This window comes from Pristis pectinata, chromosome 8 (assembly GCF_009764475.1).
Source record: "Pristis pectinata isolate sPriPec2 chromosome 8, sPriPec2.1.pri, whole genome shotgun sequence".
NCBI classification, from domain to species: Eukaryota; Metazoa; Chordata; class Chondrichthyes; order Rhinopristiformes; family Pristidae; genus Pristis; species Pristis pectinata.
In genome coordinates this window covers 93,440,449-93,467,900 of record NC_067412.1, presented here as the reverse complement: position 1 = coordinate 93,467,900, position 27,452 = coordinate 93,440,449, and the positions used below count along the sequence as shown (strand labels likewise).

At 42.7% G+C, this 27,452-nt stretch overlaps 1 protein-coding gene across 4 annotated transcripts in view; it reads left to right on the top strand.

Moving 5' to 3' along the window:
• Window positions 1–27,452, top strand: part of si:zfos-2326c3.2 (mitogen-activated protein kinase kinase kinase kinase 4) — a 264,594-nt gene that overhangs the window by 161,729 nt on the left and 75,413 nt on the right. For 3 of the 4 annotated variants that reach the window (XM_052020805.1, XM_052020804.1, XM_052020802.1), the window contains 6 exons: window positions 1,624–1,749; window positions 3,056–3,132; window positions 7,807–7,928; window positions 14,359–14,450; window positions 15,998–16,146; window positions 25,348–25,447. In XM_052020805.1, the coding sequence (XP_051876765.1) occupies window positions 1,624–1,749; window positions 3,056–3,132; window positions 7,807–7,928; window positions 14,359–14,450; window positions 15,998–16,146; window positions 25,348–25,447 (666 nt within the window). The remainder of the gene's footprint in view (window positions 1–1,623; window positions 1,750–3,055; window positions 3,133–7,806; window positions 7,929–14,358; window positions 14,451–15,997; window positions 16,147–25,347; window positions 25,448–27,452) is intronic. The other variant, XM_052020803.1, reaches the window with a different exon arrangement.

The following is a 27,452-nucleotide window of genomic DNA, read 5'->3' as shown; positions in this document are numbered from 1 at the left end:
TGGACCTCTTGTATGATGAGATGGACTCTTAACCTCATAATTTACCTCGTCATGGTCTTGCACCTTATTGCCTGCCTGCACTGCACTTTCTCTGTAACTGTAACACTATATTCTGCATTCTGTTATTGCTTTTCACTTGTACTACCTCAATGCACTGATGTGGTGAAATGACCTGTAAGGATGGCAGGCACAACAAAGTTTTTTCACTGTACCTCAGTACATGTGACAATAATAAACCAATTACCAATTAGAAAGATTATCCACGAAGACTGAACGTTGCTATGACAGGAAGTAAAAATTGGTAATTGGTTTATTATTGTCACATGTACCGAGGTACAGTGAAAAACTTTGTTTTGCCTACCATCCATACAGATCATTCCAAAACAAAAGTACATTGAGGTAGTACAAAGGAAAAACAACAACGGAATGCAGAATATAATGTTACAGTTACAGTACAGAAAAAGTGCAGTGCAAGTAGATTACAAGGGCCACAACAAGGTAGATTGAGAGATCAAGAGTTCATCTTCATCATACAAGAGGTCCATTCAACCTGAGATTAAACTTGATTGAAACATATAAGATCCTAAAGGATCTTGAAAGATGGATGTGGAGAGGATGTGGGAGAATCTAGAACGAGAGGTCACTTTAAAAATGAGGGGTTACCCACTTAAGACAGATGAATTTTTTTTCTATCAGATGGTTATGTGTCTTTGCACCTCTTTCTCAAAGAGAGTGGAAGCAAAATGTTTGAATATTTTTTAAGGCAGAAGTTGATAGGTTCTTGATAAACAAGGGGTGATAGATTATCTCAAGGGTATGGTGATCATAGAATTGAGGTTACAATCAAATCAGCCATGACAGTAAATGGGAGAATAGGCTTAAGGGTTTAAGTGGCCTACTCTGCTCCTAATTCATATGTTTGTACACATTTTGGAAAGGCTTCCCATGCATTGCCAGTGACAGAGCAACAGATGGTCACCTGCAGAAACTGGATCCGCTCCAAGCTTTTGCTCCACATCTCTCATGCATGTCCGACAGAAACAATTGGATCTTCAGAAGAAAAAGGGGAAGGGTTATCTAAAGAGTGGCTAGTTGGGTTGAAAGCACCAAAGAACGTTTGTTTGGCATCGGCTCCAAAGGGCAGAATTCAAAAAGCTAAGAATGAGAGGAAGCTGCACTTTAAGAATTCTACTGAAGGACAACTGTAACACTATCTGGGTTGAGAAATAAAATAAAGGTCTAATTCTTGCATATTACTGAATACTCATCCAACCATTGGCAAATTTATTCTTCTTGCCCTTCAAGCATTGTAAATTTCTTTTCTTGCTGGTAGCTCATTGAGGGAAAATGAGGATCTAGTCAGCAAGGAGGAGGAAACCAATTATGGCAATATTTAGGTATCTTCATTTTTAAGAGTATTTTTGCAAATTGTCTGATCTGCAAGCTTCTAAATGGAACTACATGTTAAATGATTCTTAATTAATTACAGAAATTTCAGTATAAGTTCAGAGATAATATGCCTATCATCTTTACATTTAATAATAAAGGTATTTATCTTATCTGTATTTATTTGTTCACGTTTGCTTTAATTTCATATTTAATACTAAAATGTAATCTCCACAGGATTTGAACCCGGAAGTATTTAGAAAGCAACTCTCCAGCGCCATTTCCATCACAGATGTGGGTTTGCTGCCGACATCGCCTGAACCAGACGATGTGTTTTGGGAAGATGGAGTGCCACCTCCCAAGGTATGGTTCGTAGCACACAGCCCGCTCTGTGACACAGTGATTTTTAGATCCGACTACCTTGTGAAGCTTCCACCTTGCTATGGAATAGGTTGGTTCATTTCAGGCTCATGTAGAATCATGTCCCTTCAATGTTAGACAGTGGGGAAAACTGCTTGATGAATGTGCACATATGCAATGAACAACATTCTCATCCATAGCTCATTTGACAAATTATAGGGGAGGCTGTTGGTGATCTCATGAAGCAGATTGTAAGTTGCGCTAATTTGGAAACAAGATACTTTTCCTTGTCCCTTACTATTTATTTTCAGGTAAACATCATTTTGACAGGAACCTGCGCTACACTCTGGATCGATTTTGACAGTTACAGGCAACTCAATCCTCTGAGGATGAGCCTCCTTGTAATTCAGAACTCAGCATCATGAAAGAGATTTAGATAAAGTTTCTATAGTCTGTGTACTCATTTAGGGAAGGCAGAAGTCACGGGCTACGCTAGCATTTATTGTCTATCCCCAATTGAACCTGAGAAGATTGTGGTGAGCCACCTCTTTGAACCACTGAGGTTAATATATGATTAAAAAAATAAAAATACTGGAAATACTCAGCAGGTCAGTCAGCATTTGTGGAGAGAAAAACAGGGTTAATATTTAGTTCTTAAAATCAGAAATGAAACATGTTTTAATGCAGCATTCGTCTTAACGTGATATCTAGGAGCCCAGGTAAAATGGGTATCGAAAGGTAGAGACTTCAGTGGTTGGAGCCAAAAAAGGAAGATGATTGTGGTTGTTGGAGGCTAATTATCCCAGCCAAGGACATCAGTGAAGGAGTTTCTCAGGACAGTGTCCTATGTCCAACCATCTTCAGTTGCTTCATCAATAACCTCTGTCAACCATTTTCCTCATTATGCCATGGTCAGGTCACACTTTCAACAGTTTCCCACATAAAAATAGTCAAGGGCACTATCAACTAACAACACATACACACAAGCTAAGATTTCCTTGAATAAGGAAACGGATTTAGGGAACTGAATGGACTACTTTTCCTAGACTTCAAGATATTAGATAAATTAATTTCAAATATTAGATCAATTAATTTCAAATTATGACCCAGTGATGTGATAACCTAATTTTGTCTGTAGGTATTACCAATGTGAAGTCATTATTGCATATTGCAGAAAAGGGATTGTATATAGATTTAAAATGAATGTATCGAATGTATCGGTGGTTTTTGCATGGAATTGAGCTTAACTTGTTTCAGGATTGTAGAGTAATGGAAGTATTTTTTTTAATTGCTATTTCTCACTCTTAAGGTTCCTGAAAGAACTGTGTCTAAATCCTACAGCAAAGATCAAATAAACATTCATCCTAGTCAGAAAAATACTTTCAGGTGAGTGAGCAAGGTCTAGTAAATTGAACTTGCAATTGTATTTGGTTTATTATTGTCACATGTACAGTGAAAAGCTTTTTTTCACATGCCATCCAGACAGATCACTCCATACATAAGTACATCGAGGTAGGACAAAAGGAAAACAAAACAGAATGTAGAACGTAGTGTTACAGTTACAGAGAAAGTGCCGTGCAGTTGGACAAATAAAGTGCAAGGGCCATGAAGAGATAGATTGAGACTTCAAGACTTCATCTTTATTGTATAAGAGGTCTGCTTAAGAGAACAGAGGGAGAGAAGCTGTCCTTGAGCCTGGTGGTACACGTTCTCAAGCTTTTGTATCTTCTGCCTGATGGGAGGGGGGAGAAGAGAGAATGACCAGTGTGGGAGTGGTCCTTGATTATGCTAGCTGCTTTCTGTAATCAATTGCCTGAGTCAATCCATCCAGTACATAATACACTATATGAGTTGAATGTGTCTAACTGTGGCAATTGGTTACACAAAAAGTTGGCAGAGTGAATTCAAGCACTGTTTTTGAGTTTTTCATTTGGGCAAATGAACTCTTGCTCCAGAACTGTAAATTATCAGTGAAATTTTTCACTGGTAATTTACATTTCTGGTTTCACATAAATTTTAGTTCAATGATCACAGACACGAAATTGCCATAACTAAGCACAAGCAGGCACTAGGATTGAAGGAATTGTTTCTTTTTCTCAATTCAAAGTACACTGTGAAGTATTTGATCTGGTGGCAGTTTTATTACCACAGCTGCAAATGGGCAATCACCAATTGGAATCATTTTTAATAGATCTCCACCTGAGCTTGTAGAATCATATTTGCATTTCAGATATCATGATACTTAGGGGTTGCCTTCAACAGTGTCAGTTCAAGCTCTCCCTGTGGTCTTGTTAATAAGTAGATAAGACTGCTTTACTGGAGAATTGAACAGTCACAGCACTTTTTTCAGTCATTTATGTAAATAAGTACCTTCCCTTAAAGTCCAAGGGGTCAGTTAACCTGAGGGGATAATTCCTGATGCCACACAGTCAGTAAAATAGGAAGACGCCGACAATATCTGTTTCTGTGGTGGTCCACGGGGCCCCTCTATAAACACCACAGTTGGTCTTGACTCCTGTCTTGAAGATGGTCATAATTATGCCATCTCCGATATCCCCTGTTATATCCTTCTCAACCCAGATGAGATTGCGGATTTGTGACTGACGCTCTTCACTGCCAAGTTTTAGGATTTCTGCAGACAACTATCTACTCCCCAGGTCTTGTCATAATGCTCCAATAAATTCCGATTGTCATCTGTAAGGTGTTCTAAACCCATGAGAGTCAGTCTTGATGACTAAAATTCCCCACTGAGAAAATAAAGCAAGGAAGATACCCCCATCTTGGATGCTGTATGTTTTTGATCTATTTTGTCTGGTGTTTTAATGGCATGTAGTTGGCACTCATTTCTTCCCATAACAAATGAATAGGAACTCCTGTGCAGCTAAGTACTAGCCTGCTGCAGCTATCGTCAATTCATGTGCTGCAGCATGAATAGAAAGGCATCTTCTGTAAGCAGTGAGTGTTGAACTCTACTTTCGATTGGAACCAGTGGAAGCAAAATTCAGAAGTGGATTTCAACACATGTACATTACAACATCACATGATGAGCACACACAGCTGAGGATGAAATTAAATTTTGCTCTTATGCATTTTATTCCACATATAACCCATTTTCTAAGAAAACAATTCACCACTTAATTTCATTTTTGGAAAGTTAGTTTCATAGTGCAAGAAAAATAAAGAAAACCGCCTTTCAACTTCCTGAGCAATTTAAAACAAAATCTTTCACAGAATGTATTATGGGCAAGAATAAACTTGTCCTCAAAGTGTTTCATGCCGGGCCATTTTCAGAAAGTAGTTAAGAGTCACCTGCGTGTGATTCTTGGATTGCAGTTGGACGAGACCAGGTAACTCCAGCAGGTCTCCTCCCTGAATAGTGTTAGAGAACCAGACAGATTTCTCACAGGTCCAGTGGTTTACATTTCTGGAGACATCAGAGACTGCAGATGCCGGAACCTGGAGCAGGAAATGAGCTGCCAGGGGAACTCAGCAGGTCGAGCAGCATCTGTGGAGGGAACCGGACAGTTGACGTTTTGGGTTGAGATCCTTCATCTGGATGAGCTGTTTCTGATTCTAGCTGTTCATGCCAGATTTAAGCAATCAACTGAATTTAACTATACCTGCTACTACAAAGGGATAAAATCATCTCCCTGCATCTTTAGCCTAGACCTCTAGATTGCCAGCTCAGTAATAGAACCACCACATTTTATACCCACTGACTACACCGGAGGCAAACTCAAATGAATAGCAACGAGGTACTGACCATCTATTCAGTTTTATTGATGAAGTCAGGGATATTACTGACACAAAGCAGATTTCTCCTGCTATTCTTTGACATAGTGCCATGCACACTCACGAGTGCAGACATGGGCTCAGTTTATTGTTTCCAGCAAGCACAACTGAGAACGCAGCACTCCCTCAGTGTTGGTCTGGACTGTCAGTCCAGACTTTTGTGTTTGTCGCTGGAGAGTTGTACAATGTTTCTCACATTTCCAACACTGACTCAGTACCACTCTGTCACCCACCCTCCCAACACCTGAGTCCTGATGCAGGGTTTCGACCTGAAATGTCGGCATTTCCTTTCCCCCCACAGATGCTGCTCGACCCGCTGAGTTCCTCCAGCTGATTGTTTGTTGCTCCAGATTCCAGCATCTGTGGTCTCTTGTGTCTCCTCTAAGCCTTCCAATAATCCTAGCTAGGGTAGAAAGTTGAAAGAAAGATATGAAAGAAGGTTGTATTGGCATGAAGCTCTGCTCTGAAACTTTGCCCTTAAAGTTTTGATCACCCTCATTGGAACCAAGAGAAATTCAGTGCAGATGTTGTGTTACACGGAGTGTTGAGCGCATAAAACAGAGGATAATGTCTAGCTCAGCAGTACCCTCCACAGACTAGCTTAAGTCTACCTCCAGTTCTGTTTTCTGTGTTTTTTTGCTGAAAGACTTGGAACTTCTGCTGGGTTGCTTTGTTCATTTCACTGTAATTATTGATGCAACCAGAGCAGACGTTAGTGAAATTTGAAGGGCAAATCACATTCAGTGTGAATCACAATTCCACAATCTTTTATGCTGCTTTTAAAGTCATCACCAAGAACCTAGATCTCATTCTCACAACAGGCTACCCAGTTTGAATTCATCACCATCAGGACCCCTCGCTAATTATAGACATCTGTAGACCTTTGAGGAGATTCCAAAAAATTGAATGCAACTTGGAAACCATTTAGTCCCTTGAGACTGCTTCACCATTCAGAAAGATCCTCCTGATCCTGAGCCTCAACTCCCCTTCTTCACCCCATCCCAACATGCTTTGATTTCCTAACTGTCCGAAAGCCTATTGATAGGCAGTGCAGTGGCGCAGGTGGTTGTTCCAGTGACTTACGTTCTGAGTCAGGACCCAGGACCCAATCCTGACCTCTGGTGCTGTTCATGTGGAGTTTGCAGTGTGACTGTGTGGGCTTCCCCCGGGTGCTCCGATTTCCTCCCAAATCCCAAAGAGATTTGAGTTGGTGAGCTAGGTGACCCCTTTAAATTGCCCCTAGTATATAACTGAGGGATGGGATATGGATTGTGTTGATCAGAATGTGAGGAGATTAAAATAAAATGGGATAAGTGAAGATGGGTCAGCATGAACCTAATGGGCTGTAGGGCCCGTTTCTAGGCTCTCTGGCTCTCTATGTTACCAACTAAACATTGGCAGCACTGAGCTCAAGGTCCTGAAAGGTTTCAAATTTTTTTAATATATTTTGAACAGATCTCACTAGTACATCCCAATGAGGTATGACAAGAAAAGTTTTGTATATATCTACATTCTCAGTTATATTAAACTGTGTCAGCCAGAGAAGGCAGATTGATTCAAAATGTTTCTATTTTGTTGTGACTTTTTTTCTCTTTTCTGCTGTATTAAGCAAAATGCAGCTAATCATCGCTCTCAAAAATATCAAGTAATGCTTTCAAAGAAAAAATTCAAAAGTAAATTACTTTCCAAAATGCTGCACCTCGAGCTGGTTCATGGCAGATTTGACATTAACCCATATGTAGCTGAGTTTGATCAGATAGCCAAGTGGGTGGCGGGGGGAGAGAAACATTTGATAAAATCGGAACAATTTTGGGCACAATTGGCACCAGAGTTGGAGGTTGTACCAAAATGGAAACTCTACCTCCGAATTGTCATTGTCAAGGTTTTTCTTCTTGTGAATAAATTCAGTCAATATCAGACAGTCATGAGATGTTGCTTTATCTCGATGAATGTTAGTGGAGAAATGTATCTGTGGATACTAATACTTGAGTCTTGCCTGGTGCTTGTAATCACCTCTGCTTGGTCTATCCCATCGCCAGAACTGAATGTACAGTGGTGGACACAATAGTCACACCCATATTCAACTCTGATGACTAAGGATACATTTCTCCACCATTAAGTTCTGTGCTTGAACTGCAGTTAGTGAAAAATGGTTACTTGTAAGGTAATTAATTTGCACTCCATGCTGAAAGAAACATTTGCCTATCGGTGATGTGAAATTGCTATAACATGGTTCACAGATTGTAGATTATTTGTGTTTCTATTCAGCAGCTTTGAAATGCAGTCCCAGTGGGAGAGGGTGGAGAGCCCACTAGCCAAGCATGTAACAGGCAATTCCCCCAGCAACAGTTCACATACAGGAGTTCAATCTAGTTCCAGGACAGCATCGGGTGAGTCCACAGCTTTGGCATGAATTTGTCCCTATAAGCTTCTCTGAGAAAGAGTTTTAGTGTGTCTTGCTGCTTGTGTTTGGAAACAAAGAGGAAGTTGCAGTGTTATGTCCACCAGTTTTTTTATATACATTTCTCTTCTCAAGTTTTCTTGGTACCACATTTAAAAAGTGAAGTATTTTAAAAGGGAAGTTAGAGGGTGTGCCACCAAGTTCCCAGGCTTTTGGTTAAGGCATTTCCCAATTAACTCCCAGAGTTTATCTCCACATCGATACACAAGGAACTTCTGACACGAAAACAGGAAGTTTGACGTGGCGATGTTTAGTTCCACTCTGCCTATTCCCATATCCCTTCATTTCCCATCTCTTCACCAACCTATCGAATCTAATCTTCAATTGCTGACATAGTTTCTTCTCGACCATTAAGAGTCAACTTCACAACCCTCAGAATGTAAGGTTTCTCATGCCAAATGTCCCAAAGCCCCATATTTAATTCTGTACCAACTTGTTATATGTCTCCAGATCTCTTGACTATTGGAAGCTTGGTTCAGTGTTTTACCTGATTATTAAAGAACTCTATTGTCATGAAATAATTTTTAAAAGTAAATATTTCAAGTAGTCTTATTTGTATTTTCCTATGCAAGAGAGTATTGTTGTGAACCTGCACTGAATCTCCTCTAAAGCCTTAATATCTTTCATACAGGAAGGAGCCTAAGTCTGCATACAGTACATCAATTGAGGTCTCATTAAGGTCTTATATAGCCTCAACATTTAGAGAGTGCCTTTACAGAGTGACAGGGTCAGAAAGTTATACAATATAGAAACAGGCACTTCAGTTCACCATGTCCAAGATGATCATCAAGATAAGATTTATTAGTCACATGTACATCGAAACACACAGTATCAAGTACCTATCCATATTAATCCCATTTACCAGCACTTGGTCTGGAGCCTTCTATATCTTGGCAAAGGTTGTTTATGATTTAATTTATCCCAAACCTATTATAAAGCCCATTTACTTGGAATTCCACAATTCTCTCATATCAAGTTTGCATTGAAGGCCTAATGTGTGATTGCAAGAAAAGTTATCTATTCCACCTCATTGTCTCGACCTGTTCACAGCCTTCACCGTGGTCAGACATACCACCTTCCGGCAGCACCTCTCTCTGCCATCTGGCTGAGTAGGACTGCATTTGCTGGTCTTCTTGCACTCTCACTGTAACCTCTGGTGTCCATCAAGGAACTGTCCTTGTCCTGCCCTTTTTTCTCCAAGCTTTAAGACGACTCCAATGCATCACTCCCTCAATCTACTCTCTGCAAACTTGAAGTCACCCGAAATCCGAACTTGCTCTGTCACTTTCCATCATCACCCCTTGGCTCACAAACCCACACTGCTGTCCTGTTAGGCATCTGCTCAACTTCAAATTCTCACCTTCCATGGTCTCACCCCTTCCCTGTGTGATCGCCTCCAACCCTAATCCTCCCTAATGCTAATACGCTCCAGTTTGCCTTCATGCACACCACCAAATTCGTTCATTGTCCCAATCATGGCTGTGAATTAACTCATTATTTTCCTTAAGTCACCCTTTATTGGGTTCTAAATGTTTCCCAATCTTCTGGCCTATTCTTTGCAACATCATACACTTTTCCTTTTTATACTTACTATTCTTAACTCCCTTTGGTAATAAGCCACCTTCTTTCAGAGATTTTATGTTGCAGTGAAAGACCTCTTTATTGAGTATGATAAATATCTACTCAGTTATGGCCCACCACTAATGCATTAAATTTCAGAATATTTTCCTTGTCCATTTAATCCAATATTGCCTTCATGCCTTTATAATTACATATGATTTAAGTTTAAGACACTTGCCTCAGACTTCAGTGCCTCACTCTCAAATTCGAGATTATGATCAATCTTCCCTTTACTGTCAAAGCATTAATTCATCCTGTCTCATTAAGCTTGAACAAATCTAAAATCGCTTGTTTCCTGGTTGATTTCACAATAGATTGTTCTGCAATTTAGCAAAGTAATAAATACTTCTGTAACAGCAGAGCCTCCAATTCTGTTATTTTGTGATTGCTAAGATGCTTTGGTGGAGAAAATTAAATAATATGTAAAGCCCTATGGTGCTAAAAGATTTTGTTTGATGATGGCTGTGTTTCTGTGTATCACTATTTTAAATGCTATTGTTGGAGATCTATTAGTAACCCCCAAATGTGGACTTCATGCTACTGATCCAGGATTAATTCTGAGGTAGATTTATAGCTCAGTGTTCACTAGTGACCCAGCCTGCATTTCCTCTGGCCAAGTTGTTTATAACTGCTGGTCCAACAAGGCTTTCACCCAGGAAAGGGCTGGATTCTTTAAATATATGCAAATTTCCCAACCACTTCAGGGACTTGGAATAGACCTCCCAATAGTATTGCAAATTAATTTACTCTTGTCTGAAGCTGGAGAATAGCTTTGGCCTTGTTACATCTGTCCTGGTTGTAAGCTTTAGAAGAAAAAATTTAGGTTCCAACTGAGTAACCTTATAGAAAAGCTTCAACCCTGCTGTGCCCAATGTTCTGTACAATTCCTTTCTCAAACTAACATTTGCTTTTGCAGTCATAGAGTCACACAGCACGGAAACAGGCCCTTCAGTTCAACTGGTCCATGCCAACCAAGATTCCCATCTAAGATAGTCCCAATTGCCTGCATTTGGCCCATTTCCCTCTAAACCTTTCCTATCCATGTACCTCTCCAGTAACTTTTAAATGTCTCTAATGTACCTGCCTCAATTGCTTCCTCTGGCAGCTCATTCCATATACTGACCACTCTCTGGATGAAAAAGTTGCCCCTCAGGTTCCTACTAAATCTCTCTCCTCTCACCTTAAACCTATAAGGTTACTTGTTAACTATAGCCACGAGGCCCACATCCAACATTCCCAGGAATGTGGGCTTGTTTAATCCTTAAAGTAAATAGTATTGCTAAAACCAATAAGCAAAGCATAATGGAATGAAATAAGTTGTTATCCAGGCAGTTTCCTACTGGTTGTTTCCACAACAAATGTGGACTGCCAGCTTACTCTTCATCCTTAAGTCTTTTACCGGAATTTGGAGTCACAATGACAAAGTTGTTAGTGTTCCCGACCATTACTCTGTAACACTGACAGCAGCTTCTGATGTAGTCACATGCACTGTTAAATACGGAAATCCAGAACTCAGTGCTCTCTCCCACAGGTTGCACTGAGTTAGTCTTCACAGATTCAGTCAGCGCTGAATGAGTGATTTAGCGTGAACTTTTACTTATTGCTATTGTTGCTGTTAAGAAACATGAAAGCTAACAAGGTTGCACTCCTTGTGCTCTGCCTTTGCAGTGCCAGTTTTTAAGCAGCCAAGCTGGTAGTACTCAAAGGAGTTACTTGCTCAGGAATGAAATAATTGTAGACAAGGATAAAACAGTAGCCCACACCCAGATCCCACAAAATTTCTCCACCTTTCTCCTTCCAAACTCAAGGCCCCTTCCTCACCACCCTGGCCTGACAGCTGGCTCATAGAACACTACAGCACAGTACAGGCCCTTCAGCCCACAATGTTGTGCCAACATTTTATCCTGCTCTACTATCTATCTAACCCTTCCCTCCCACATAGCCCTCCATTTCTCTATCATTCATGTGGCTATCTAAGAGTCTCTTAAATGTCCCTAATGTATCTGCCCCCACAACCTCTGCCGGCAGTGCGTTCCACGCACCCACCACTCTGTGTAAAAAACTTACCTCTGACATCCCCCTTATACCTTCCTCCAATCACCATGCCACCTCATGTTAGCTATTTTCACCCTGGGAAAAAGCTCTCGGATACCTAGCTAATTTCCTGCCTTCCCAACTCATAGTGTGCCAGGACATCTTGTCGTTGCCAACAGCTCACCGGTGACGGTTAAAAGAGACCTAAAGATGAATTTAGCCAAGGCAATGCACATTGATTGCTCCACCGACTTAACAGCCACTTTGGGCAGGTCAAATTTTGTTCCCCTTCACCCTGATTCAGACCTGTGCACTGCCAGTTAATCCAGGATAGCTACCACTGCCAGGCAACGCACCTTAATTTTTCAGCGAAGTCCGTTGCAGGGATATTACATGAAAGTGAGTAAGCAAAGTAGAACAATTAAATGTTTTTTGTACCTCCATATCATATTTCCTTCCATTGATCATTGCATTCCAGATTTTGTCAGATTTTTAACTGCTTCTGGTCAAGGGTTGGCAATGATCTACAGGGAGTTTCTAAAGATACCCTGGCCTCAACTAAGTTGGAATGGTTGGCAGGATTTTATGGAGCTCACTCAGAGGGAGTTGATACAAATTGAAATTTGATGCCAAGAGCTGTGGAGGCTGATTCATTCATCGCTGGGGACCTGAGAGATACTCGAGGAAGAATAAATTGTGGGATAATGAGGAGAGAACTGGGGAAAGTGACTAACTGACCTGAGGAGATTTGGCAAGCATTTGATTGGCTGCATAGAGTGACAATTCTGTGATCCTCATTGGCCTGTAGGTGGAAAGGTCCTCTCCTGATGTAGGCACTGAGCAGATTAACCTAACTGCCGGTGAAGATTGTCCATCATTGGGCCACATACCTGAATGTCTGCAAAGGGAAGTACCCACTATTGCAAAACTGGTTAAATATCTCATTGAATGTGGTGGAATGGACTCCAATAGTATTGAATGGTATCTGATCATTGATGCTTACATTCTATTTACCATGTTCAATCAATGTCAAGGGTCTTCTGAGAGTCTGCCCAACACTGATAGCCAGCTAAGCACTTTAACACCAGGGGGAGGTGAGTGCTGATAAGGGAACCAATTTATTATCAGCAGAGAACTGAGGTACTATAACACACTGATTACAGTGCTCGACTAGCACTCCCAGCCTGAACCAGAAATGTGAGTTCAAATCCTACCACAGAAACTAGGGTAGTTTTATTTATTAACTAAAATGCTAGTCTCGGTAATGATGACTTGAAACCACTGGGCTGTCATAAAAAGCCAATTGGTTGATGAATGTCCTTTGGAGAAGGATATCTGATATTTACTTGCCCTGGTCCAACCTAAGGGCAGGCATGGTAGTGTAGCGGTGAGCGTATCACTATTACAGCGCCAGCGACCCGGGTTCAATTCCGGCCGCTGTCTGTAAGAAGTTTGTACGTTCTCCCCCTGTCTGCGTGGGTTTCCTCCGGGTGCTCCGGTTTCCTCCCACATTCCAAAGATGTATGGGTTGGGAAGTTGTGGGCATGCTATGTTGGCGCCGGAAGCGTGGCAACACTTGCGGGCTGCCCCCCCAGAACACTCTATGCAAAAGATGCATTTCACTGTGTGTTTCAATGTACATGTGACTAATATAGACATCTTATCTTATCTCGTGTGACTCCAGTGCCACAGCAATGAGACAGGTTCTCAGCTGTCTTCTGAAATAGCTGAACAAGTGACTTAGATGTTCATCACCTTCTCAATGGCAACTGGAGATAGGGAATAAATATTGGCCTTCCTCTCATGATCATGATCTCGCAACTGAGTTATTGAAATAAACAAAGTCTGTTGTGATGGGGATCCCAGCTTGCAGGTTTTTAACAGATTTGGCTGAACTCTTCCCACTTCAAAGGTGGATGTAGCTTTTTGAAACAGAATGGGTGAATACCTCAGTGGAATGCCAGAGAAGAGAATTTCAGGTGAACAATTATGAAGCACTTATTATTTAGTACTTTAAGCTTCACTTTCAAAGGTCCAGTGATTAACCCAACGCGCCTCAAGAAAATAATTAATTAACTCGCACCAACAAGTCCAATACACTTGAAGACTGTTCTTGCAATTATGTTGTATCTCCCACTGTCAATACAAAATATTCCAAAGACTAAACAGAAATGGAGAGCTGTCAGGGGAATCAAAAGTTAATCGTAAGTGGTCTTAAGTGATTTTAAAAAGAACCCATAAGATGAAACTCCCTTGTTGGCCTTGTTTCCATGGTTACACACTTTATGTCACACAGTTACTTGGCATAAAGGCTTTAATGTGTTGCCATTGCATTTAGTTTCTCGAGCAATCTACACAGCAGCAGGGCTGTTATTTGCACAAGATGCTGATGGCTCCATGTAAGTTCATTGCATTCAAGTTCCATTTGTTTTAATATAAAGTCCTGTGGTTTGGTAAACAATAGAACTGATGCCATTGGGGTTTGGTATACTGCAAGTGTTTTTGTACACGTTGCTTTTGAGCTGCCCTATTTTTGAAAGCGGATCAGACTGAAATGTCAGTCACGCTGGACTGACTGTGCAGGCACACCTTCCCCTCTGCTGTTGACTGCTTGGCTTTGCTCAGCTTTGGCTGCTTCTCCACTGTTTACTTGGCGAAAGATCACACCAATCTCTACATTGACTGTGTTTCCCTTTGACTTCCAGCACCTGTTCTAAGTTCATCCAACTCAAGTTACAAGCAGCAGAGCAGGAGATGTGAAGAGAAAAGGAGTGTTCCCATTTCCAGACATCGCACGGTGAGTCACCTCATGGAGGGCATTTAACTCAGAGACTCGAATATTCCTTCCGATCTTATCAGTTCTTGAGCATCATTCGAAGCATCTAAACTTGGCATGTTGTAAAAGTCAGTATCATGAATCTTTTCCTTACTGTTTATTCTCTGGGTCTTATATATGATTACTAGCTTCCAACTTTAATGTTGGCATTGAGACAGGTGGAAGCTATTCAGCTCCTCATATTTGTTGTGCTATTCAGTTAAACCATGAATAATAACAAGGAACTAATCATTTGGTGTTATGACTGTATTGTTTGAGGGAACTTGCTGTGCCCTAATTTGTCACTGTAGTTCTTACAATACCATTTCAAAAGCACTCTATTGAATGTAAAGTACTGTGGGATATCTTGAAATAAACACAAATGATGCAACAAAAATCCAAATCATTTCTTTTAAAGTTGACATATTGTTGAAGTATCTCTCCTTCTCTAAAAGCGGATTGCCTCTCTTTCCCTGATGGTGGTAGGTACTCACCGTATGCATTGGTTGAAATGGACAGAAAAGTCTATCACAGTAGATGGCTCAGGCCAACAGATTGTGGCATACCGCTAACCAATCTCAGAAAGGGTTAAAGAGAACTTGATTGGTGGACTGGCTAGAATGTTAGGAAGTATCAATAAGGAATAACTACATGAAATGTTAGAAACACTCCGTGAGTGCATGGAGAAACTTGATAAACTCCATCAGGATCTTAGAGGCCAAAAGTTTCTAACCAATATTAATGGTCGAAGCTAAGAGACCAAAGAAGGAAGGAGAGGAGGTGTAAATGGGGATAACAGAACAACTGATGGAGAGAACATAGAACATAGAATAGTACAGCACAGAACAGGCCTTTCAGCCCACAATGTTGTTCCAACATAGCTAATCCCTCCTACCTACAGAATGCCCATAATCCCTCTATTTTCCTCTCATTCATGTGCCCATCCAAGCCCCTCTTAAAAGCCCCCAATGAATTTGCCTCCACCACCCTATCAGGCAACCAATTCCAGGCACCCACCACTCTCTGAATAAAAAACTAACCCCTCAGGTCCCTTCTGAACCTACACCCTCTCACCTTAAATGCATGCCCTCTGGTATTGGATCGCTCAATAATGGGAAAAATATTTTGCTTGTCCACCCTATTTATGACCCTCATAATTTTATACACTTCCAACAGATCACCCCTCAGCCTCTGTCACTGCAGAGAAAAGAGCCCAAGTTTGTCCTGCCTCTCCTGATAGCACATGCCCTCTAATTCAGGAAGTTTGGCAAGCAGGAGGCTTCGACAACACAAGAAGGTACAGGGTGTAGGATGAGTTGCCAGAGTTATAGAGCACATTACCAACTATGTCCTGTTAATAAATAACAACGGTAGATTGTTATTTGGGCAGGAACTGATCTAGGGGGATCTGGGAGTCCAAGCTGGATGACATTGAGAATGAGCTGGTCAGACAGAACTGGCTCTAGGCTTGCAGAGATTTCATGAGCATATCTGAATTGACCTGACATGACATCTTTGTGAATTAACAGGAGGAGATCACATCAAGCAGAGGAAAGGCTGGCTCCACCCCCTTCTTCAAGGCAACAGATTACTCCTCATCAAGTGATGAAATTGGTAGTACTGATGAAGATGATGAACTGAGCCTCAACAGAATAGAACCTTTACAAGGCAGATCCAGGTATGTAACTTTAATATGGCATTTGTAAGTAATAATTTGGCTCTTGGGCTCAGAGGGTGTGGGTATAAGCCCAACCACCAGTTGAGAGCTTTGGGCTGTTGACGTCATACAAAAATGACTAACTGTGCTCAACATGACATTCTCATGTGAAGCACTCGCTAGAGGTCCAAACTGAAAGAAACACCCATCCATTATCGGTTTGTACCACTGAATTTGAGTCCTCAATGCTTTGATAGTCTTTGAAATGGAAAACATTACCTGGGAGCTCGACAATATTGGTATTGGTATTGGTTTATCATTGTCACTTGTACCGAGGTACAGTGAAAAACTTGTCTTGCATACCGATCGTACAGGTCAATTCATTACACAGTGCAATTACATTGAGTTAGTACAGAGTGCATTGAGGTAGTACAGGTAAAAACAATCACAGTATAAAGTGTCACAGCTACAGAGGAAGTGAGGTGCAATAAGGTGCAAGGCCACAACAAGGTAGATCATGAGGTCAAGAGTCCATCTCATCGTATAAGGAAACCGTTCAATCATTCGATATTGGAGAATTTCTATACCATCGCAGACAAAGCAGCCCACCAGATGAGTCGTATGCCCCACATGTTTGGCACCAAATGGGCTGGAGAAGAAGCTTGTGAAGGAAATTCAGGAATGGGGCAAGAAACAAAATCACTACACCTACAGACTGAAGGAACTCCACTGTGGCAAAGAGTAATGGATAGCGAAGCATCTGCCAAGGTACAGGAGACAGGAGACATAAATCAAGTGATCCAATGGGACTGCGACACAATCCCAACTCTACTTATTACAGCACAGAAGGAGGCCATTTGGCTCATTAGCTGCATGACTGTACCTCGTGGAATGATCCCAGCAGCCATATTCCTTTCATCCTTTTCTCTCTCACATGCCCACCAACTCCCCTTTGTTCTTTTGCCACTTCCCTACTCTGGGGGGTAATTTACAATCGGCAAAGTTTCCACATCTTTAGGTTGTGGGAGGAAGCTGGAACACCAGCCAAAAACAGGCAAAGTCCATGCAGGCAACACCCAAGGTCACAATTGAACCGGGGTCCATTGAGATTCAAGGCAGCAGCATTACCTGCTGCATCACTGTGCCACAGAGGAAGGACTCACACCAGCACTGACAGAATCTAACTTCTCCAGTAACCTTAATGTGAGAAACAGCAACTGGAGTGTGAAGCTTGATGACGAATTTACCCTCCTGACAGCATTTAACTTCCCATTGGATGACACAAATAAACCAAGACGTAGAATATAGAACATAGAACATTACAGCACAGTACAGGCCCTTTGGCCCACGATGTTGTGCTGACATTTTATCCCACTCTAAAGTCTATCTAACCCTTCCTTCCCACGTGGAGGGCTATCATTCACGTGTCTAACAGTCTCTTAAATGTCCCTAATGTATGTGCCCCCACAACCTCTGCCAACAGTGCGTTCCACGCACCCACCACTCTCTGTGTAAAAGTCTTACCTCTGACATCCACCTTATATCTTCCTCCAGTCACCTTAAAATTATGCCCCCTCGTGTTAGCCATTGTCACCCTGGGAAAAAGTCTCTGACTGTCCACTCGATCTATGCCTCACCATCTTGTGCACCTCTATCAAGTCACCTCTCATCCTCGTTCTCTCCAAAGAGAAAAGCCCTAACTCACTCAACCTATCCTCATAAGACATGCTCTCCAATCCAGGCAGCATCCCAGTAAATCTCCTCTGCACCCTCTCTAAAGCTTCCACATCCTTCCAATAATGAGGCGACCAGAACTGAACACAGTACTCCAAGTGCGGTCTAACCAGAGTTCTATAGAGCTGTAACATTACCTTGTGGCTCTTGAACTCAATACCCCGACTAATGAAGGTCAACACACTATACGCCTTCTTAACCGCCCTATCGACCTGTGTGGCAACCTTGAGGGATCTGTGGACATCGACCCCAAGATCCCTCTGTTCCTCCACACTGCTAAGAGTCCTGCCATTAACCTTGTATTCTGCCTTCAAATTCGATCAGCATAGAACAGTACTGCACAGGAACAGGCCCTTCAGCCCACAATGTCTGCGCCGAACACGATGCCAAATTAACGTAAATCTCTTCTGCCTGAACATGATCCACGTCCCTCCATTCCCTGCATGTTCATGTGTCTGTCTGAAAGTCTCTTAAACACGACTATAGTATCTGCTTCCACCACCTCCCCTGGCAGCCCATTCTAGGCACCCACCACTCTCTGTGTATAAGAACTTGCTCTGCACGTAAGATAAGATAAGATTTCATTAGTCACGTGTACATCGAAACACACAGTGAAATGCACCTTTTGTGTAGAGTGTTCTGGGGGCAGCCCACAAGTGTCGCCACACTTCCGCCGCCAACATAGCATGCCCACATCTTCCTAACCTGTACGTCTTTGGAATGTGAGAGGAAACCGGAGCACCCGGAGGAAACCCATGCAGTCACAGGGAGAACGTACAAACTCGTTACAGACAGCGGCCGGAATTGAACCCAGGTCGCTGGCGCTGTAATAGCGTTACGCTAACCACTACATCTCCCTTAAACATCCCCCCTCACCTCAAATGCATGTCCGAACATATTTCAGCAGAAAATACATAGATGTGACATATTTAATTAGTAAAGGGGCTGTCAGCAATGCAGATGGCACCCCAATCTGTTTTCATATTCATTTCATATTTCCTTTCAGTATAGGAGGCCACTCAGCCCATTCAGTTTACGTCAGTTCTCAAGACATTCCCATCCATTCCATTCCCTCACTAATTTGCCTGTAATTTATTCTGCACTCCTCCCCCTCCTTCTCCTGATGCCCACTGACCTTCAGGACATTTTACAGCTGAGTAATTTACTCGCACGTCTTGGGATGCTGGAGGAAACCAGAGCAACCATGGGAGCTCATGCGGCCATAGGGAGGACGTGCAAACTCCACGCAGACAGCAACAGAAGTCCGGGTCACTGGGTGGCAAAAAGCACGAACTACTGCCCCACCACATTTCCCACAGTGGTTGGCAATGTACACTGCCCTCAGCTCCACAAAGCAATGCAGAGGCTGCGGTGAAGCAAGTCAAGTCGAGTTTATTGTCACATGCACAAGTACATGTGTGCACAGGTGCAGGGAAAAACTAACTTGCAGCAGCACCACAGGCACATAGCATTAGAGACTCAGCAGTTACAAGAAAAACATAAATTATGCAAAAATTATACAAGTAAGAACACAATTAGAACAAAAAAAATGTCCATTGCAGTTCAAAGTGGTCATAGTGTCGCTACACTAAGGTAGTGATTAGGGTTGTGCAGGTAGGTTCAAGAACCAAATGGTTGAAGGGAAGTAGCTGTTCCTGAACCTGCTGGTGTGGGACTTCAGGCTTCTGTACCTCCTGCGAGAAGATGGCATGGCCCAGATGGTGGGGATCTTTGATGATAGATGTTGCCTTCTTGAGGCAGCACCTCATGTAGATTTTCACAATGCAGGATGCAATAAAATCTAACGAGAGGGAACGACAATTCTTCATAACAGTATACTCCCCAGACATAGTGAAACCAAGCCCAAAAGACGTCACAGCTATCACTGAGGTGGAAGTACAACAAAGACTAAAGAGTTGCCTGGGCTAATCTAACAAATAAATCCTTTCTTTCCTCATGTCAGAATGTACGGCAAACCTGAGAGATCTGCAATAGTTACAATTCCATGAAATGAGTCTCAGCATGCTGTGAATCAGAACGAGCCTGTCAGATGATGACAGAAAAACAACCTGTCATTTTACAGACTAAAATAGTAAACTTCTGTCTAACAGTGCAGTTCTTTACTCAAGCCGATGATAATATTACATTTTACAGCAGTAAAATAGAATGTACAATTCAGGCAAAGGTTATTTCTCAACCACAACCACCGCCATAATTCTGCCTCCCCCACTTCAGCCCAACGATCCTGAACCCAAGCCCAAATTAAGCACAGTGAACAATGAGGCTAGAGAAACATAACAAGGTTTAGCAGCAAACCACATAATTATGTCCATTCCCTCAGCTTACGTCTACCAGCAGACAAGCAACTTCAGCTGTAATAGTGGGCTGTGTCCTTCTGCATTGACAGACCCTGCGTAAGTAAGCACGAGTGTCTCGCGCGAGAAGAAGCCTTACCTGAGTCTTACTTCCCCTAATTTTGTCAGATCCTGCAAGTTATCAACATTAACATAAACTGCACTGACCTTCAGCAAGGAAAAAATGTTACAGTTTCCATTTTAATTTTACGAGCTTCCATGAGATTATATTCTCCCCACATGACATAAATTTAACAATGTGACTCTGAAAACCTTTGCTTTGAACTGTTGGTTTTTGTTCTCCATGTAAATGGTTAACAAGTCCCCTCTGCTTAGAAGTTTCCTGATTCCCTGTGAAGACTCAAATGTTGGCTTTGAGGATCAGTTTTATGAAAGTAAAACAAAAAGCCCTCTAAGTTTGAGCTTTCTCTGCAGTCAAAACCATTGCTGAGACCATTGCCTTGATCAACTCTTCGGGACTTCTAGTGCAATCAATGTGTATAGACATCACAATTGAGGAGGATTCTATCTGTGCATATGTTGCCAGGATGTGGCTGTCACCAGCCCTGCCAGCACTTAATACCCTTCTGTATTTGCCCTTGAGATGATGGTAGTGATCCATTGCAGTCCTTGAGGTGAAAGTGCCCTCACGGTGCTATTGGAGGATAGGTGCAGTGAGTCAGGGTGGATTGTAACTTGAAAGTGAATGTGCAGGAGATGGTGTCACCATGCACCTACCACTTTTATCTCTTGTAACACACAAAGCTTTTGAGGGTAGCACCAGACGGAGGAGTGTGGTAGTGGAGAGGAACTGGTTGGGTATTCCAGATGATTTCCAGCATCTGCAGTCTCTTGTATCTCTTTACTGATTTGGGAGACCCTATCAAAGACGTTTTGTTGAGCTACTGCAATGCATATTGTAGATGACAAACACTGCAGCAATGGTGTGATGGTGGTGGATGGAGTGAATATTTAGGTTATGTGGATCAAGTGCCAACCAAGTGAGCTAGGTTGTTCTTTAGCTTATGTTGTGTGTCAGAGCTGCACATATCTAGCAAGCAGAGAACATAGATATGGGAAAGGCATTTGAGTTTCAAGATGTGAGTCACTCACCACAGGATACCCTACCTCTGACCTGCTCTTGTATATGTGAGTGGTAGCATCCAGAATATTGGCAGCATGCTATTCTTCCATTGAATCCAAGGGGAAGTGTTTAGTTTCTCAGGAGTCACAAGAGAATCAGAATCAGGTTTATTATCACTGACAAATGTTATGAAATTTGTTGTTTTGTGGCAGCAGTACAGTGCAAAACGTAAAAATTACTATGTTACCAAACAAATGAATAAATAAATAGTGCAAAAGAGGAATAATGAGGTAGAGTTCATGGACCGTTCAGAAATCTGATGACGGAGGGGAAGAAGCTGTTCCTGAGATGTTGAGTGTGGGTCTTCAGGCTCCTGTACCTCCACCCTGATGGTAGTAATGAAAAGAGGGTATGTCCCGGATGGTGAGGGTCCTTAGTGATGGATGCCGCCTTCTTGAGGCACCACCTCTTGAAGACGTCCTCGATGATGGGGAGGGTTGTGTCCGTGATGGAGCTGGCTGAGTCTACAACCCTCTGGATCATCTTTCGATCCTGCGCATCGGAGCCTCCATACCAGGTGGTGATGCAACCAGTCAGAATGCTCTCCATCGTACATCTGTGGAAATTTGCAAGAGTCTTTGGTGACATACCAAATCTCCTCAAACTCCTAATGAAGTAGCACCTTCTTTGTGATTGCATGAATGTGTTGGGCCCAGGACAGATCCTCTGAGGCTGCAGATGCTGGAATCTGGAGCAAAAAGCAAACTGCTGGAGGAACTCAGTGAGTCGAGCAGCATAGAACATAGAACATTACAGCACAGTACCGGCCCTTCGGCCCACAATGTTGTGCCGACATTTTATCCTGCTCTAAGATCTACGTAACTCTTCCCTCCCACATAGCCCTCCATTTCTCTATCATTCATGTGTCTATCTAAGAGTCTCTTAAATGCCCTTAATATATCTGCCTCAACCACCTCTACCGGCATGCTTTCCACACACCCACCACTCTCTGTGTAAACAACTTACCCCTGACATCCCCCTTATACCTTCCCCCAATCACCTTAAAATTATGTCCCCTCATGTTAGCCATTGTCGCCCTGGGAAAAAGTCTCTGACTGTCCACTCGATCTATGCCTCTTATCATCTTGTACACCTCTATCAAGTCACCTCTCATCCTCCTTCTCTCCAAAGAGGGGAAAAGGAGGAAATGTGGGGAAATGGGGGAAGAGGAATTGTCAATAGTTCAGGTCTTGACTCAAAACATCGACAATTCCTTTCCCCCCACAGATGATGCTCAACCTGCTTATTTCCTCATCAGTTTGATTTTTGGTTAGCTTCTCATGTTGGAGGAGATCATTGCCTGACACTGGTCTGGCACAAATGTTGCTTGCCACGTATCAGTTCAAAGTCAAGTTCTTTCCACATATGGGCACTGACTGCTTCCTTATCCTAAGAGTTGCAAATGGAATTAAATATGGTGCAATCAGCAGGGAATGTCCTCACCTCTGAATATTGGTGCAGATTCTGCAGGCTTGTTAATGCACTCAGCTGCTAAACTGCACCATCATTAAAAACGGGGATGGAGCCTCCTCCTTCTGCTAGTCACTTAATAGACAATGACCTTTTACAACTGGCTCTGGTAGAACTTCAGAGCTCTGACTTGAAACACAGATTGTGGGATCTCTTTGATCTGTGTGTAGCACCTGGCCTCTGTTGTTTCCTGTTCCTCAAAGTAGTACACCAGTGCTAGTCCTGGTAAGTGTTTCCACATCTTAATTGATCTAGGATTTGTTGGTAGAGTCAGGGACGTATCGAGTTTTGAGGCTACAGATTTCTACAATGTGTTGAAAGAAAATATGTTGACAACAGATGTCATTTGCTGCATTTTTGTACAATCGTGATCCACTTTCAGGAAAGGTTGAAATTAATTTTCAGGAAACCATTTCAGAGTGGCTTTGGGAATGGATTGGCAGCTCTGGTTTGACATATTTGAAATGCACTGTCTAAGTGGATAGAAGATGCAGATTTAGTTCCGTAGTAATTTCCAAAGGGAAAAATCATTTGGAGGGATACCATGAAATAACAGGGAGTGGGGAATAATCAGAAAGTTCTCTCAAATGAGTTAAAGCAATTTCAATGCATCAAATGGCCACTTTCTGAACAAAAAGGTTATACAAGATTTAATTTTGTTCTTGGTCACCCACACTAAATATGCAACATAGCAGGAGCTGTATAATGCATCCACTTCATGGTGATGATTCCATTGAGTTCAGTGGAACCAGAGTTCAATTTCCTGCCATCATGTTGACTAATGATGAATCTCTAATCATATAATTCTCAATTTGCTCCATGTAGGGCAATTACACAGTGGTGTAGCAGTTAGCATAACGCTATTACAGTGCCAGTGACCCGGGTTCAACTCCGGCCACTGTCTGCAAGGAGTTTGTACGTTCTCCCCGTGTCTGCCTGGGTTTCCTCCGGGTGCTCTGGTTTCCTCCCACATTCCAAAGACGTACGGGTTAGGAAGTTGTGGGCATGCTATGTTGGTGCCAGAAGCATGGCGACACTTGCAAGCTGCCCCCAGAACACTCAACACAAAAGACGCATTTCACTGTGTGTTTCGATGTACATGTGACTAATAAAGAAATCTTATCTTGTCTTACATCTGTGCTAGTTTGTTTGCTTCATGGTGTCCGCATTGTCCTGTTTCCAACTTTAAGTGCTGGAAAATTTTCCAGCAAGTTTCAGTCACCACTGTTAGTTCCCCAGCAGTGATATGAATGCAGGTTTCCCTATTCCATGGGTCATCTTTGAAGCTTTCCCTTATACAGTGACTGTGATTAAGCTCAATTGTTTGTTGTCACTGCTGACTATCTGTGTCTCATTGGGGAAGAGGTGGCAATTTAAGAATTCTGTTACTTGCAAGGCACAAGTCAGGGCTGTGATAGAATACTCTACACTTGCCTGGATGATTGCAGCTGGAGCCAGCTTGACACCATCCAAGGTAAAACAGCCCTCTCAATCAGCACCCCATCCACTTTGCCCCTACACCACCTCCATTACCCCACCATAGGTGCAACACCTGCCCCTACACCACCTCCATCATCCATCACAGGAGATTCCTTATCCACCGACACCTTCTACAAACCCACAACCGCCCACAGCTACCTCGATTACAGCTCCTCCCACCCTGTCTCTCGCAAGGATGTTATCCCTTTTTCTCAATTTCTCCGCCTTCGCCGCATCTGCTCCCATGATGAGGCTTTCCACTCCAGGACATCCAGAATGTCCAACTTTTCTAACTGGACTTTTCCCCGACTGTGGTCGAGAGAGATCGCACCCGTATCTCTGCCATTTCCCGCACCTCCGCTTTCACCGCTCCCAGACCCAACAGGGATAGAGTCCCCCTTGTCCTCACGTTTCATCCCACCAGCCTACGTATCCAACACATCATTCTCCGCCACTTCCGCCATCTCCAACGGGACCCCACCGCCAAGCATATCTTCTCCTACCCACCCCTTTCTGCCTTTCCCAGGGACTGCTCTCTCCACGACTCCCTAGTTCACTCCTCCCCACCGCCCATCCCGCTCCCACCCTGAGAACTTTCCACTGCCCCCCCGCCATAGGTGCAACACCTGCGCCTGCACCACCTCTGTCAGAGTCCCTCTCTTGCTGCTCCACTTTAACCTTTCGTTCCCTCTACCAATGGATGTAGTGTGTACTGTCCACAAAATGCTGTTACACCCCCACTGCCCGTCCCAATGACATCTCACAAACCTGCGACCTCTATCACCGAAAAGGACAAGGGTGCACAGGAACACCACCACTCGCAGGTTCCTCTCCAAGTTGTACACTGGGAAATAACTTTGTCCTTCTTAGTGGCTGACTCTAAATCCTGGAACTCCCTCTTTAACAGCACTGTGGGAGTACATTCACCAGAGCGACTGCAGCTCCCCAGGGCACTCACGGATGAGCAATGAATGCTGGCCAGGTGAGTGACACCCAAATCCCGAAAAAATGAATTTAAAATTCTTGTGCTTTTTACCACAGGCAAGCTGCCAAATTAAACATCAAGGACATGCAGTGCACCAGCACAAAGGTTTCAGATGGGATTGAGCTGCAGCCACACAGCACCTTGAATGAAGAGCAGGTATTAATTATCTTGTTACCTATAAGTCATAAGGGGAGATAAAGATCTTGCTGATAGAGTCACTGGTCTAATTAGATATAAATTGCAATTCAGTAACTAATACGTGAGGATCTTCTCACCGGCAGACTTTAACAACCAGAGTGTCACTGTTACCCCTTCATTTTCCACACTATTTACAGCAGAAGATTAATTTTCTGCTCTGGGTCTTGCAATTCTCATCAGGGTCGAGAACGCCAGCCCAAAAGCAGATGCTAGAAATCTGTAATGAAAACAGGAAATGCTGGAAGCACTCAGCACTTTTGGCGAGATTTGTGTCTGGTCGATGAGCTTTTTGATGGTCGATGGATGTTCTGACGGATGATCACCGACCTGAACCGTTGACTTAATTTCTCTCTTCACAGATGCTGCCTGACCTGCTGAGTGTTTTCACCATTTTCTGTCTCATGTCACTAAAAGTCTGAGCTGATGGTCCTAAAAGAGGGAACAAGGTCTTAGCCTGGGATTGCCAACTTATGAGGCATTGTCCTGTCATCTTCACAAACTATAGATCGGACTCCTAAATATTGCTAAGACCAAGCGTATAGGACAGATCATTGTTTTATTTCATTATTTTCATTGATTCTTCTATTTATTACAAAAGTATTAGAGATGGGTAATGGGGTGGGAGGGAAGGCTTTTTGACTGGGTAAGGCAGCTGATGGTGAGAAATGACTTCAATTCCATCAATTCTCCTTATAAAATTTTTTCATAATTTTAAGACCCTCTGTTAAGTCATCCCTCAGCCTTCTTCTCCCAAGAGATCTAATTAGTTAATTGTGGGCAGTTGATGGCCACAGATCTCAGTCAGGGCAAAGTGTGTGGCTCGAGTGTTTCTCCTTTCAAGAACATGGTTTCAGGGGAAACCTCTTTCCCTCCCATTGTCCAGGGGAGTAAACACTCCTTCCAGTTGAAGCAGCGCCTCATTTGCCCTTTTTCCAGTTCGGTGTACTGCTCATGTCTCCTGTACACCACAGACATCAAACCTAACAGAGACACAAGAGAGAGACATCAAACCCAAATTGATTGACCACTTCGCAGAGCACCTCCATTCAGTCCTCAAGGGTGATGCTGAATTTCCAGTTGCCTGTCACTGTGCATTTCCATCCCACTCTCACTCTGACTCTATGCCTTTGGTCTCTTGTTCAACTGAAGCTCCATGTAAGCTCTAGGAAAAGCACCTCATCTTCTGAATTGGCAGATTACAGCCTTCTGGACTGAATTCAACACTTTCAGAGAACCAGCATTTCTAGTCTTGTATCTCTCTTTTCCAGCATTAAATATTATTTCTCTTTCCTCTTCTGACATTTCAGATTTCATTTACTCATGTTTGAGGTTACCCTCATTCTTTTACCACTCTCTCTGGGCCAGTATCCTACCAAATTTCATCATTCAGCCTCTCCCAGTCTCCACCCAAATACAACTCTTCCCTTTTGTCCTTTCTGTGCCTCCCCCTTTTTCTGCATCTTCAAACATTTTCTGATCATTCACAATTCTAATGAAAAGTCACCAACCTGAAACATTACTTCTCTTTCTCGCCCCGCAGATGCTGCCTGACCAACTGAGTATTTCCAACATTCTCTGTTTTCATTTCAGATTTGCAACAACTGCAGTGTTTTGCTTTTGGATTAGTAAAACTTGTTTTGTTTTCTTCTGTGAGTAAATGGGAACTGTTTGAAAATCTCACCGCAGACAAATTTTGTGTGTTACAGTAATGTTGACTTCATTTGGAGGAGTTTTATGCAGACACCATGGGCAAAATTTTGACATCCCATCAGGGACACTTTAATTCTTTGTTGAACTGCCACTGGGCTTTTTCGTTGTTTTATTGTGAGTGAAAAATGCAGGTCAAAGGTTGCACTTTTACCAATGATGCTGCCGTGGTCAAGTTATCAAGCTGTAACCTGGAGGGCTCGACTAACAATGTAGAGATGTGCGTTCAAATTTCACCATGGCAGCTGTGAATATA